This window comes from Solea senegalensis, linkage group LG3 (assembly GCF_019176455.1).
Source record: "Solea senegalensis isolate Sse05_10M linkage group LG3, IFAPA_SoseM_1, whole genome shotgun sequence".
NCBI lineage: Eukaryota > Metazoa > Chordata > Actinopteri > Pleuronectiformes > Soleidae > Solea > Solea senegalensis.
This window is the reverse complement of record NC_058023.1, coordinates 1,464,569-1,480,356: the sequence shown is the minus strand read 5'-3', so window position 1 is coordinate 1,480,356 and position 15,788 is coordinate 1,464,569. Positions and strand designations below refer to the sequence as shown.

The 15,788-nt window shown below is 41.9% G+C and overlaps 1 protein-coding gene and 1 pseudogene across 2 annotated transcripts; both read right to left on the bottom strand.

Annotated features, from left to right (window-relative positions):
* Positions 1 to 330: 330 nt before the first annotated feature.
* Positions 331 to 11,622, bottom strand: rbm46 (RNA binding motif protein 46). 2 transcript variants are annotated; one of them, XM_044021068.1, is made up of 11 exons: positions 11,573 to 11,622; positions 10,411 to 10,596; positions 10,045 to 10,225; positions 9,377 to 9,533; positions 8,692 to 8,821; positions 8,142 to 8,239; positions 6,529 to 6,940; positions 5,164 to 5,363; positions 4,981 to 5,083; positions 2,108 to 2,318; positions 331 to 1,701 (listed from the first exon to the last, which is right to left on the bottom strand). In XM_044021068.1, the coding sequence occupies exons 1-10, from the start codon at positions 11,577 to 11,579 to the stop codon at positions 2,110 to 2,112; spliced, it is 1,683 nt and encodes a 560-aa protein (XP_043877003.1). In that variant the 5' UTR covers positions 11,580 to 11,622; the 3' UTR covers positions 331 to 1,701; positions 2,108 to 2,109. The 2 variants fall into 2 exon arrangements, with proteins under 2 accessions (XP_043877003.1, XP_043877004.1); XM_044021069.1 differs by having other exon boundaries at positions 5,164 to 5,360.
* Positions 11,623 to 13,384: 1,762 nt separating this feature from the next.
* Positions 13,385 to 15,467, bottom strand: LOC122765985 (annotated as a pseudogene).
* Positions 15,468 to 15,788: the final 321 nt, after the last annotated feature.

The following is a 15,788-nucleotide window of genomic DNA, read 5'->3' as shown; positions in this document are numbered from 1 at the left end:
GCGACAGTTCAGGTTATTTTCACTAAGTCATGTGTTTGCTTTTTATAAATAAATAAATCTGATTCATCAATATCGTTTCCTGATTTGGGGTTTGATTACTTTTGTCTGGAAGTTTAATAAATATATATTTTGGTCAAATTTGTTGTTGTTATTATTAGCATTCAGCTTCATGTGTGTCCTTAAATGTTTAATTAAAATCAGAAAATTTAGAGACAGAAAACGACCACAATGAGACAGAAAACGACCACAAAGAGACACAAAACGATAAAAAAAAGACAAAACGGGCAAAAAGAGACAGAAAACGATCAAAAAGAGACAGAAAACCACCAAAAAGAGACAGAAAACCACCAAAAAGACACACAAAATGAAACAAACTGTTAGGTTCTGAAGGACATTCTCAGGACATTCTAATAAAAATAAAGGGCACTAAAACGACATGAACAAACATCAAACGTGTTAATGAACCCAGAGAAAATCATTGGCCTCTTGAAGAAGCTGCAGTAAAACACAGTAAAACATCGTCACGTCAAGATATTTGTGACGCACTATAAACAACTAAAAAGACCTCAACTCTTTTTACATGAACTTCATCTCGTCCCCCTTCACCTCCTTCCTCGCCACATGACTGCGTTTGCTGTAAACGTCAGTGTTAAAATGAAGATTTTGTCTGCAGATTTCAGGGGGAAAGAAGCTTTTTGTTCATTATTGCAAAGATTTATTGGGAAATGTTTGAGGTTTTAAAAAAAAAAGGTCTGACGTAAGATTCTAAGCTGTTATTTTTAGTGTGATTAATTCTTGAAGGAGTGGAAGCGTTTTCATAATCACTCAATGCGATTATTATTATTATTATTATTATTATTATTTCCATGTAGTTCATTCCAGAAAACGGCCGAACACGTGCAGGAGCACGCGACCTAAAATGGAGGATGTAAAATGTATACGCATAAAAGAAAGTCATGAATATTTCCTTGGGTTTAAATGAAGCACATTTTCAGGGATTTTTCCTCACAAAGGTCTTTAAAACGTCGGCCTTCTCCCTCAGCGACAGAAATAAAAGTGGTTTCTTTGCTCCTTTGATTCTAAATGATGACAAATCAGCCCCTCCAACTTTTTCTTCCTCCCACAAATGACCTTTTTTTTAGAGCCTTTAAAGTCTCAAAAGAGCAGAGCGTCAGACAAACGAGGGGAAAGTTTAACTCGTTCAAATGATCAAACGCTCCGAGGCGACGGCAGAGCGCCTTATGACGGAGCTAAAAAACACAGACTGAAAACCACCGAACACAGACGAGTCTTTAAGTTTATGAGTCTAAATTAATCAACGACAGCGACGCAAATAATCCTTAAAGTCGTCAAAGTGTGATCTAAACCACGGTGTTTCAGCTCAAACTGATTTCGTTTGTGGGTGCGAGGATGACACATGTTCCCGCTGAGGCATCATGGGAACTGAACGTCTGTCTCCACACAGGAGAACGACGAGGAGGAGGAGGAGGAAGAGGAGGCTGACATTTAACAGATGTTGATAGGAGGCATTTTATCTGTGAAGTCTAAACACCGATGGAAGACAAAGGTGAGGAGGAGGAGACGGAGAACAAGAGGTCATGCTGTGAACTTCAGCTAAAGGAAAACATGTGAGAATAAAGAGATTCCTGCCTGTTCTGCTCACACTCTTCTTCGTCTTTCTCTGGAGCCAAGGACAAGGACCTGTGAAGACGGATCACAAAATGGAAGTTTGTTTTTGAGTGTGCTTCTTAAAGGCACTCACACTCGCTTTATCTCGCTGTTAGACAGACTTTTCCAAGTTTGTAAATCGCTCACTCTCCCACACCAAAGTCCACAGAGAAAATCAGTGATTTTAGCTCACGGTGTCACAGGAGCTGCTGGTCCTCTGCTGCCTCGTGTGGTCACTCTGTGTCACTGAGGTGAATCTGAACACAGAATTTTACAAAATCTCTGATGTTCGCTCATTGAAAATTGCTCATTTCTCTATGGGGTTTGGTGTGGGAGAGTGAGTGGTTTACAGAGTGACACAGACATTTTATTAAGACGTCGTCAACTTGAGATTTGACGACGTAGACGGCACAAGAACCTTCAAAAAACATGAACTCACCTTCAGTACAGGGGAGACTGGCAGCTGACGTAGTGTCTCTGTGTGTGTGAGGCAGGAGGAGTCAGAGTGGCTAGGGGCGAGAGGGGGGAGAGAGCGGGGGGAGACAGGCAGGAGGGGAAGGCCCTGCTGCCAAAGGTCACGACCCCCAGAGCGGCAGGAGGAGACTGACTGCTTTCAGAGTCACTGGAGGACTGGCTCAGGAGGGACGAGTCTGGAAGATGAGGGAGGAGGAAGAGGTAAGACATTGGAGTCTCTGTACCCGAATCTCCCAGAAGTCAATTACTTTAGTATCTTTTACCTGAATTTAAATATCCACAGAAATTTGTCACAAAATACAACAAAAACAGACAATTTCTTTGACTTTTTGTTTTGTTTTAGAAGTTACAGCAAATGTAATCATTGTGGTCGACACAGAGGAATGAGATCGTGGAGGGACCGACACATGCAGCGGCAGATGAAAGGCAGAAGATACGACAGGAAACATTTGTATTTTGTGGCTTGAGCTCCATCACTCGCTGTTATTCGTCCTCCTCTGGAGCGAGCGTCATAAAAAATTGATGCTCCGTTAAAGATTTGGATTAAAAGCGTCCACCACGGGGGACAGACTTCACGAGGCCCGGGCACTCGCAGCTTTCACTCAAAACAAAAACACACTGTTAATTGTGTTTATTGGGGGATGGCTGGTGCTTCGTGCAGGGACGACCACAGGGACACAAACCTGTGCTTCCTGCGAGTCAATTAAGGAAACCACTTTAGCCGCGAGTCGCCGTGCTCGGAGATGACCCACTTTCTCGCTCCTGCTCACCGTGGAGGTTTAGTTCCTCCTCGCGCTCGTGTGACGACGCCTCAGAAAAACACACTTTTAAAATGCACGCGCGGTGAATTAACGCCACGCTCCAGCTCCGTCCCCGAGAGACGGAGCTTCACAGTGGTTTCAGAGAGATGAAGTCCAGGCGTGACGGGACATTCATCCAACATCACTGTATCGGGACTAGATCTGGTCTCGGGGAGGAGATAAAATCCTGAAGAGATTTCTCCTGTGAGCAAACAGAGAGGAACACAGGTGCGTGTCCAGGAAATTCTTCTTATTCTTCTTCTCTCTGGTTCCTCTGCGGAGTCTCAGCTTGTTAAAACTTTATTCCGTCCCATATTTTCCTCTCTCTGTGTCGTGAAATATTTAAAGCCTTTTAATCTCGGCTCATGAAGCCGCGGCTGCCACAGGTGGAAAAACATTTTTATATTTCAGCTCCGGGAAGAAGTGGACGAGCTGAAAAAATCTCCCGGAAGAAACCAATTTATCTTGCGTCTTCGGACAACAGGTCGCGGTACATGTCAATAAGTGGCCAAAACGAATATTACAACAACAATAACGGTACTTTTTTGCTGGATCACAACGCTAATATGCATGAGCCGCCATTTTGAGTGAATTAGTTAATAAATCTGTGGCGTTTATTTTACAGGTTAAAGATTAAATAAACTCTGGAGTCAGTGGAATTAAAGATGTAAAATAAACAAATACCAAACACCACACACGTACAGATGAGACATTTACCTAAATATCAACTTAACTTCTTTCAAGCACTTTCAATGACCCACGTCTATTTAGGGCAATTTTGAAAACTTCAAAAAGGCCTTGCATTTTTTATTCCCAAACTTTCAAGGATTTCAGGGAGGAGCTACAGTGATGGAAAAACCGTGTCGCGGCAAAGTGCCGTAAGGATGAGCCGATACAATACCACATTTTTATTTTTTGCCAGAACGAAAATAAGAAACGAAAAGTAAACGTCACGTGACCAGGACGTGAAAGGGGAGGTAGCGTTTTGTTTTTAAATTGGCTGCTTTAGAAATAATGTATTAACTAAATATTAAAAACACGAAACAGGTCATCAAAAACACTTTCAGTGACCTTTACCAACATGTATTGTTTTCATAAGAACTAAAATGTGTCATTTGTAATATGAAGGTCCGGTCGTAAACACATTGGGATAAATGTGGGTAAATATTTAAGGTTGTGAAATCACAACTAAATTGGACCAGAGAAGTTGGCAGAGTCAACACTGACGGAGAATAACGGCTCGGGAGCAGAAAAGTTCCACTTCTAATGGTTTAAAAACACTTCCACAGCTTTAGGTGGTTTTGATCCACTTCCTTCCAGACGACACGCTGCTCTTCCTCCGCAGGTGAGGCTTATTTACAAATATCTCACTTTGAACAGAAGCGGTTGAAGGTGCGGCTGCACGGCGGTTGGCTCAGATGGAGCCGGTTTAGGCTTCGACGCGGTTCCGAGCCGCCCGCAGTGGTCAGGTGACCTGGTTTCCAAAAGTGACTGCAGGATCCCGAACTTTTAATCCGTCAACAAGGTTTTCTATAATCAAACTGTGATCCAGCGAGGGAATAAACGGCGCTGTTATTACGCGGAAAGTACAAGTGTTGCCTCCGGTTCTGTTCGAAAACAATTATTTTTATTTTTTTTTTTAAATAAAATCTTATGAAATATTATCTATATATATATATATATATATATACATATATATATATATATACACATACACACATACATACACGTATATATATATATATACATATATATATACACACACATATATACACACACATATATATATATATATATATATATATATATATATATATACACATATATATATATACATATATATACATGCGACATGCGTATACATACATGCGTATGTATGTTATATTTATATCATATCCAATGATAAAAAAAAAGAAGAAAATTCCCATATCGCATGAACTCACACAAACTCATTTATAAATAATGGTGCGTTCACACCAGTGAAGTGTGTGAGAGTGATAATGTGTGATAATGAGTGTGTGTGCGTGTTGAACAGTACCCAGGTTCCACAGTGCGGTCTGTGCAGCGAGTTCTTTGGCGTCCTCCAGCAGCGTACACAGCCTGTCAGGGATGTAGGCACTCTGAGTGGCTGAGATCACAACCTACACACACACACACAGAGTGTTACAGTGTCTCTACAGTGTTACGTCTTGTTGTTTGAACACGCGTTTGTGTCACAGACCTTGTAGAGGAGCCGCAGCTGTCCGTCTTGTCCGCAGGTGGAGAACAGGTGATACTCAGGTGGGGACAGGAAGTGTTTGCGGCAGTAGACGTCGAGTCGACTCACGGCCGAGCCGAACTGTCTGTGGTTCAGCGACAGCATACTGGTGGGAGAGAGGGAGGTGCCGGGCAACAGAGGGAACACACTCCTGTCCACAGCTTCTGCCCATAACAACAACAACAACAACATACAAGTTAGAGGTTAAAGTCAGATGAATAAATCACCAATGTGAACAAACCAATATAGAGAATTTTATTTTGAAAACTGCAGGGCTGTGTTTTAGTGACTGAGACTTTTACTTTGAAATCTGCAGGTTTGCACTTTAGTGTGGAGAAACAGAGACTTTTAATTTGAGTTTTATTTTGAAATAAACAGCGTTGTGTTGCAGTGGACTAACACAGACTGACAACTCTACTGGGTTGTGTTTTAGCATTTAATAAGTTTGAAAAGCACTTAGACGTAGACGTATAACTGTCGCAGGTTATTAAAGGTTGACGAGTTGTAGACAGCAATGAGCAATGTGTGTATGTGTGTGTGTGTGTGTCCGAGTGCGGTACAGTGAAGAGCAGCAGTGACATCTCTCTCTTCATAAATATTTATTCACAGAGTTGCTGTTGTGGAAAACTTTACTCATTCCGTCTGCAGGTGTCAGTTAACTGCAGTTTCACTCTGTCACCACATCATCATTATTGTGGCTCGTGTCAATCAACGAGGGACGGAGGTGAGACAGGGTGAGGAAACATCAGACAGACTTCTTCCTGTCCTTCCGTTTCAGTCCGAGTGAATAAAATCACTCCATGCCGAATAACGACAGAGAGACTGTTTACCCAGGTGTTGTCATCGACACTGCGCTACACATGTTACTGGAGAACTCCACTAGGGGGCAGACCACAAAAATGTGTAGAAATACTGAAGTATGTGACAACTACACTGCCCCCTACTGTTCATGTGAAAAATGTGGATAAAAAAATGATGCTAAAGTTAGCGTTTATTCGTCAAGCTGTTCATGTCCCTATTTGAGCGACCCCCTAAATCACCAACATCATGACTAGAGCTGCATCTTAAGATTATTTTCACATTTGATTATTCTCGCAATGAATCGAGTAATCGTTTGGTCCATAAAATGTCAGAAAACGGTGATCAGTGTTTGTTAAACACGACATTCTCAAATGTCTTGTTTTTGTCCACAAACCAAAATAATTCCGTTTTTATTCATTTCTTTGTTTTATGGAGAAAAGAAACAAAGAATATTTTCACATTTAAGAAGCTGACACAATCAATTAATCATCAACTATGACATCACAAGCAAACTAACTTCCTGCTCACCTGCTGTTGAGTAGAAGGGGCTTCCCAGTCCAGGTTGCAGGGACACTGGTCTCGGCGGTGAGTACATGTCCTCGGCTCCTCCCATCATGCCTCGGTGCTTCCTGTGCAGCGCCACACTTCCTGTTCCCGCTCCTTCGCTGTTTTCCGTGTTTGTCCTTCCACTGACCTTCCTGTTGCTGGCCACGCCTCCTTCTCTGTTGCCCGTGGGCTTGGCGAGCAGCACCTCCACGGTGGCGCCGTCCACCCTGGCTCCGTTCATTAACTGCAGCGCAGCGACGGCGTCGTCACGGTGGCGGTAGTGGATGAATGCGTAGTCGGTGATCTTCTTGACGCGCTCCACGGAGCCCGGTTTGAAGTGGGAGAACTCGTGGCGCAGAGTCTCCTCAGTGGTGCTCAGCATCAGGTTGCGCACCTGCCGCGGAAAGAAACGCAAACACACACATGCTCAACACAATTATGAAGAGTCTACATCAGATAAGATAAATAATAACACATTTTGTCAGGGCCACACGGTGGTGTAGTGGTTGGCACTCTCGTCTTGCAGCGAGAAGACCCGGGTTCGAGCCCCGGTTGGAACAAGGGCCTTTCTGCACGGAGTTTGCATGTTCTCCCCGTGTGTGCGTGGGTTCTCTCCGGGTTCTCCGGCTTCCTCCCACGGTCCAAAAACATGCAATGTGGGGAATAGGTAAATTGGACACTCTAAATTGACCATAGGAGTGAGTGTGAGAGTGAATGGTTGTTTGTCTCTAGTTGTGTGTGGCCCTGCGATGGACTGGCAAACTGTACAGGGTGTACCCTGCCTATCGCCCGATGAAGCTGAGATTGGCACAGCACCCCCCGCGACCCTCTGGTGGAGGATAAAGCGGTTAGATGATGACTGACTGATGACTGACATTTTGTCAGCTACAGACCCAAAACACAAAGCACTGCAGTGCCACCTTAGATTGTGGAGGGGGGGGGATTTATAAGGACACATGGAAGATGATAAAGATAGTTTCAAACGTACATAAAGTGAAATTCAACCACATACAAGAAGACAAACAGTCCACCACAGCGGGACAGGACACGGCTTTGAATGAATCCTCTGCTGCGTGAAATCGCCAGTGTCTGAAAATCTTAAAGTTCAGATTCATTGTGGATCAGTGGCACGCATGCATGCACACACACACACACACACACACACAGCATCAACACAAGGAAAAACAGATTCTCCACTCTCAACAGAGGCCTCGCCTCATTTCCAACAGGAAACTGAAGTTTGTAAACCGCTCACTCTCCCACACCAAAGCCCATAGAGAAGATCAGTGATTTTAGCTCACAGTGGACACAGGAGCTGCTGGTCTACTACTGCCTCGTGTGGTCACTTTGTGTCACTGAGGTCAGGATTTCAAATGCCGAATTGACAAAGTAAGTAATTTGAACTTAGTGATGGAGGCAGCAGCAGATCAACAACTCCTGTGGGTTGTGATGTTAAAATCGATGATTTTCTCTATGGGGTTTGGTGTGGGAGAGTGAGCGGTCATTTAAACATTCTACATATAACTACGACATGATGACCTTCATCACACGCTGTCACATCACAAACATACACACACATAGTTGTTTGTACGTACGTAAAGAACTTTGACGCGCTGCATCACATCCTCGTCCACGTCCTTCTCAGGCTCCGCCCAGTCCACCTGGATGGCGTGACCCCACAGATGGAAGCTTCCTGTTGCATGGGGAAGAGTGGCGGCGGGGTCACGACCTTTCTTGACATCCCTTACCGTATCGTATTACAGGGGGTAAGTTACTGATCATTACGTCTGTTATTTTATTGATAACAGCTTTATGTTTTTTTTTTAATGTACTTTATAAAACAAGAGACAAAACACACACACACACTGAGCTTATAAAGAAACAACCTGTGGACAGAAACCGAGCCTTCAAAGCCACTTTAACTCCTTTCACTTCTTGTATAATATTTCAATTTTGTTGTTATTTTTATACATTATTTAACCAAAAAAGTGCTTATAAAGTTCGCCTGAAACCTCCCAGAGGATGTGTAGTGCTCTACTGCCCCCTGCTGGACACATGGTCAGGGTGATTTTAACACAGTGAGACATGCAGAAGAAGAGGACAGATGACGACGACAACAACATTAACAACAATAAGAACCATCACCTGGCGCGAGCTTCCTGCGAGCCATGGCTGCAGCTTTGTGAGATTTGTACTCGACGAAGGCGAATCCTCGGTTTCTGCTTTTGTCGGTGGAGCTGGGATACATGATGACGTCGACCACGCCGTCTGTCAGCTGACACACGCACACATTTTTAACCTTTAAATAAACTCAACTCGACGTTGACCAGGACGTTTTGTTTTGGCACAAACATTAGGAAGTTGTTCCTTTTTTTCCTATATCTGATAAAATATGCTTAATGATAATAAATAATACAAAAATAAATGTCTTAACTTCAGTAAGCATCACTGTCTCCCCATTTACATTTTGTATTTGCACTGCAATTTCATTAAATACAGTATTTTCAATTAAGAAATATCTTTATATAACTTACACATGAGTCATCAGAAATCTAAAAAGTTTTAGTGACTCAAAACAAAAATGTGTCTTTGTAATAACTGAGAGATCAATAAATAATAATAATAAGTCAATGCTTATTGGAAAATAGCAAATAATGGCCAAATTAATACAACCTAATCTAATAACTGTTTGAGTGTTGTTGTTTTCTGATTTTTCAGCTTCTTAAAAGTGTTTATTTTCTGCTTTCTTTCCAAAGAGCAAACAAAATCATTTAAACTGATTTTTTTTTAGTTTCATTAGATAGTGTGTGTCTCTTGGGTGTGCGTTCACCTTCTTCATCTCCCTCATGATGTCGTCTTTCTTCTTGTCTTTGGGGATGGAGCCGATGAAGAGGCGACAGTTGTCCAGACTGACGCAGACACCGATGAAACGGCCCGGCCGGACCTCGTGGTTGTCCAGCGTCTGGATCGCTCGCTGGGCCGCTTCCCTGCAACGCAATCACGCAGGTCAACGAGTCACTGATCGCCTGACCTTTGCAGAACAGTTTTAGAATCGGGATGCAGTATTTTTGGAGAACATCTGAGTACATTTTTGGAACCTTTTAAATGACACTGCTTGTCTGAACATGACAATAAAACTCTAATACTAATAAAAAGGTAGAACATTTAAAGGTGGACTGATTAATCACGCCGATTTATGCCACTTATTAATCAAATAATCAGCAACAATTCACTACTAAGTCGCCAAAACCAAATATTTTAATCCTACAGTTCAGTTTATATGTAGCATATACGTTGTTTTAATTGAAAATACTGTATATAGTTGCACTTTTTTTGTATTATATATTATCATACAACAGTTAAAAACTGAAAATCAGGTACATTTTTAGGCAAAGAAAATTGGCATCGTCAACCTCTTGTGACATTGGTACATTTAAAGGATTACATGTGTATTTTGTGAATGATTTAATGTAACGTGAGGAGCGACGCGTTTGTTACCTGTCAGCATATGTGATGAAGGCGTAGCCGCGGTTCTCGCCACTGTACTCCATCATCAGCCTGAACTCGTAGATCTTGCCCGCACTCTCAAACAGCGGCACCAGCTGATCCTCGTACACGTCGCGGGGAATCTTCCCCACGAAGACCTCGCAGCCCCGCGGTGGGGGCGGACCCTCCCAGCCTGAACAGACACACACACACACACACACACACACACAGGTCTCCAAAAATTCAACCATTTTGCCATTAACCCGATGATAAAAAATATTTTAGTCCATAGACCCTAATCGGTCACTAATCAACCAGGATTGTGACACCGCTGAGCGACTTTCTTCAGAATTTTAATACGTATACGTATGTACGTACCAGGCGGTGGTCCTCCGAACTTCCTCTGCCCGTTCTCCTGGACAACAGTGTAACCCGAGTGCTTTGTCAAGCCGAGCAGAGACTCGTCCATGATGCCGCGCGGCTCCTGCTCGCTTTCAACCACCGGCAGAGCGACATTTCCCAAGTTTCCCTCCATCGGTCTGACGTGTGACGCTCTGTCCCCACCTGTACAAAAATTAAAAAACAGGTCACGTGATAGTCGTAAACCAGTGTCCTGCTCCACAGCGCACTTCTACTCACAAATCTAAACCCTTTGCTCAGGGGTGGGGTAGCTCAGTGGTTAAGACCGGTGTGTGCAAAAGACTTCATGGTCGCAAGTTCAACTCCACCCCTGGCAGGTTGTACTCAATTCCCTTGAAAGTCGCTTTGGATAAAAGCGTCTGCGAAGTGACATGTAATGAAATTCAGGAAACTAAAGAGTTGGAGCAAGTTGATGACTTGGAATTACAACTTAAGGGGGCGCTACAACTGAAACTGCCAATCTTCACTGGTAATTTATGACCTCCAAGTTCAACTAGAACACACAATAACTCCAGAAATAAGCAAATTAGCAGGCAATTCCTTGTTAAAACAAACAGCCACTTTAAAAAAAGCACTAACATACTCATTTATAACACTTTATCTCAAAGACAGAGAGATTTTATCAAACAAAAATGCTTCAGTCACATGAAAACCTTTTCTACGTTCATAATTGACACACAGAGATCCAGTTTGATCCGGTTTCCGGGGTTTACACTGTCAGCTGCATGCTGCTGGTGTTTTAGCTGTGATTTTAGCCGATGCTAACAGTTAAAAGCACACCGTCATGCCAATATTTGTTCCATTGAACTGCCGGAGTGTGGCAACGTTAGCAACACTAATGCTCATCTGCTAACCGTCGTCTTTAGTTCAAAACTAAGCACGAGCAGCTAATAAAGTCTAAGAAAGGCTCAGCTAATGCACGCTAACGTTAGCGCCGACTGTTAGCGTCAGTTGAGCCGAAGGTTACAACAAGTGCATGAACTTCACTGCATCACTTTCACCTCAGAGTCAAGCGTTTTTAATGTTAAACGGATTTCTTTAAAAGTGCGAATGCTTTGTGTCACTTTGTGTGAAGTATAATCCGGTAAAATTTAAAGAAATGGAAGAAACACGCACTCACCTGCCATCGATCGTTCCTAATTGACTCTCCCCGGGGTATTTTGATTGACGTGAGCGTGATTTGCTCTGATCCAATCAGTGCAGACCTCACGGTCCGGGGGCGGGACCAAACGGAGACACCCTCTCTTCCCTTTACGAAATAAAATAAAATACTTAAAATATATATTATATATATATGTTAGATTAAATAAAAATAAATATTAGTTATTACTTAAAAATATTTAAGAAAATAAAACATTAGATTAAAAATTAGATTGCAATTACAACATAAAATAAATGAATGTAGCTACAACTATTGGTAATTGTTAATCATGATGCATCTAATCAAGAATACACATATAACAAAACGAGAAATAAAATAATGTGATAAATAAACATTCACTCAAATCAAATAACTAATATAATTTAATGAAATTTAACAAAATGAAATAAGCTCAAACCATTAAAATCATTAAAATTGTTACGTAATATTTTTAAAAAAAGGAAATATGGGTCCACAAATTAAAAAAATCAAATGAATATTTCATTATAGACATAAAAACAACAACATGAAGTTTGATGTTGATTTTGAGGCTGAATTACAAATAATGAACGGGATCGCAACACTTTGAGAGAAACACAGACTTTATTTTTACTCAGATCATAATTTAATGTTGTTTATTCAACAGGTGAAATAGTTGTTATTTTCACGAGGCCATCCAGAGGATGAAGGGCAGGAGGAGGAGGAGGAGCAGAGCGGAGCAGCTGATCGTCGCAGGCTGCAGTTGGACAAGCAAACACAGCGACAGCATCGCCGTCGCCTTGGCAACGCGTCGACTCAGCAGCAGCTTCCTCAGCGTCTTACAGAACTGCAACGGCAATGGGATTTTACTCATTTATTTATTTATTCATTTATTTAAATCCATGAGTGTTTGTTATATTGTTGAGCCCTTTCAGAAATATCCATCACCACTAGGTGGAGCCACTGCACTGATTTATAATGTCACTGTGTTGAAGGGAAAACATGAAAAACCCAGACAAACGTAAACGTTACAACCATTTTAAAGTAAAGTGGAAAACTAACTAAAACAGATTGAGATGGAACAGCAAAATAAAAACATACATGCATCATTCATCAAGTTAAAATCACTTTTTGTGTAAAGTGACTCTGAGAATCTTTTAAAGCACATTTAAAATAAAAAGAAATGTAGCTTTATTAGTTGTGGTATTTAAGAAAAAAGAGGTTTAGTTTGAATTGTTTTCTTTATAAATAATCTCAGACTATGAGACTATTTTATTTTTATTTTTGAAAGAAATAAAAAAGGGCTGAGATTTTGCTCAATGAAAAAGTCTGAGGGGTCAAACTTATGTCACGCTCCTACTTCCCCTCAATCTTCTCACCCTCCCTCCCTCCTCCCTCTCACTTCTTTACCTCCCTCCTCCCTCCCTCTCATCTCTTCACTTCCTCCTCCTCTCCCTCACCTCTCCCCTCCTCCCCGTCTGCAGCTGAAAACAAAAAAATCACAGAACAAAAGGAGCTTTCACCGACGGCCAAAACAGAGACTTAACGTTGAGCCTGATCTGAGATCAGCATTAATCTGCAGCACCAAGCAGGAGACAAGGAAAGTGTTCACAACATTCATTCATTCATTCATTCATTCATTCATACACACACCCCAGTGTGCCCAATAAATCAGCTTGACATCCACTAAAACGAACTTCCTCACAAAACAGGAACTCAGAGTTTTTCGTGAAGTTTCTCGCCACCAAAAACAGCGACACTGCGGGCAACTCAATTTCTGTGTCATGTCCGTATTCTGGCCGAAGCGCCACCTTAGCCCGCCTGAAGCTCGTGGACGACGCCAGAGTACAGAACATGACGGCGTTCGCGAAAGTTGTACCACAGGAGACTGAAGGGGGCGCCGCCACAGTTTTCTCCGCCGCCGCGCTACCTCTGCAGCGGCGGGCGCTGCAATACCTGTAGCATGACAGCAGGAGGCGGCCTTCTTTTCAACAGTTCCACATAAAATACATGACATAAACAAACATGTTGTGTTGTTGTTGTTAAGTTGTGTTCAACGTGTTCTCACCTCGCCCATGGTGTTGACGAGAATCTGGGACCGTGGGCTAAGTCGTCCACTGAGTTTACTCTGACGCTGCCACGCTTCGAGAGACAAGTCGCTGCTTTTAGCGCTAAAACACGCAGAAGTCGTATAGAAATGTCAAATGTTGTAGAATCACAGAACAAAAATAAAGAACGGAGAGAAGACAGAGAGAAGGCGCTGAACGCGAAGAGTATGGAGAACAAGGAGAACGGCATGACTGACATACCACTACACAAGACTGGAGAACATTAAGAGAACACGCGGAATATGAAGAGAGTGTAGAACACGAAGGTGAAGGAAAATGCAGAACATGTAGAGCTAGCTGTTGTGGGAGAACAAGAATAATATGGACACGCCACAGAGAACGAGCAGAAAGTGTAGCTCGTAGAACATGGAGATGGAGAATGTACATCATGTGACCGGGATACTACTGAGAATATCCAAACATAACACGTAGGGGGAGTATGAAGAATATGGAAAATATGAAGAATATGGAGAAATATAGAGAACATGAAGAATATAGAGAATATGTATATTAAATATAGACAAATATGAAGTAAATATAGAGAACATGGTGAACGAGAATATAGAATATGCAGAACATGGAGAAATATGAAGAATATAGAGAATATGAAGAATATGGAGAATATGAATATAGAGAATATGAAGAACATAGAGAACATGAAGAATATGGAGAATATGAAGAACATAGAGAATATGGGAGAACATGAAGAACATAGATAACATGCAGAACATAGAGAATATGAATAAATATGTAGAGAACATGAAGAATATGGAGAATATGAAGAATATGGAGAATATGAAGAAATATAGAGAATATGTGAAGAATATGGAGAATATGAAGAACATAGAGAATATGGAGAACATGAAGGACATAGAGAACATGAAGAACATAAAGAACATGAAGAAGAACATAGAGAACATGAAGAATATGGAGAATATGAAGAACATAGAGAATATGGAGAATATGAAGAATATAGATAACATGAATAGAATAGAGAATATGGAGAACAAGAAGAATATAGAGAATATGGAGAAGATAGAGAAATTGGAGAACATGAAGAATATAGAGAATATGAAGAATATGGAGAATATGAAGGACATGGAGAACATGAAGAACATAGAGAACAAGAAGAACAAGGAGAACAAGGAGAACAAGAAGAACAAGAAGAACATAGAGAACATAGAAAACACTGTGAGGGTTTCACTGAACCTTGAGCAGAACTCCCAGGAGGAGTCGGACGTTGGAGACCGTTTGTCTGATCCTGCTGTGATCAGAGGAGAAGACGGGCAAGATGTCCGGGATGAAGTGAACCACTCTGGAGACAAGGAGAGGAGGGGAGGGAAGGGAAGGGAAGGGAAGGAATGAATGAATGACTGAATGAATGTTGTTTTAAAGTGACATCATCACACTGACCTGTCTCTGCCCAGGTAAATACCAAAGTGAGTGACCAGAGTCCTAGACACCTGGAGGACGTCTCCTCTCCTGAGTATCACGTCATACTTCCTGCTCTCTGACTCCTCCTCCTCCTCCACCTCCTCCTCCTGGTGGCTCCTCCTCCTGTCATGTGTCAGTGAGGAGATGAAGACGAAGGCGAGCAGCTTCACAGGAAACATCGTCGGCGACAGGAAGTGAAGGCTTCTCCACTCAAACATGGTGCTTTTATTGTCTCAGGAGGAGGAGGCGGAGTCTGTGTGTGAGGGGAGGAGTTAGGCTGCTCAAAGGTCAGTTAAAGATGACAGTAGAACAATTTCGTCAATTATAAAAAATACTGAGAAAACATTAATATATCATTAAATTCTTATTGAAAACAAATTTGTTTGTGTGTGTGTACTTGTGTGTGTGTGTTTGTGTGTGTGTGTGTGTGTTTGTGAGGCTGAATCACAAACCTGAGAACACAAGACGTGAACCAGTAACAGGATTATTTTATGAAGCAACTTTGATTTGTTAATTCACTTACACAACAAGAGCAGATTATAGACACACACACACACACACACAAACACTTGTATTAAAACTCAAACTCTTAAAATAAAAGCAGCTTTTGTTGTTTCCATGTTTGGCCACTAGAGGGCAACACACACCTGAGCAAAGGAACAGAGCAAGTCTTC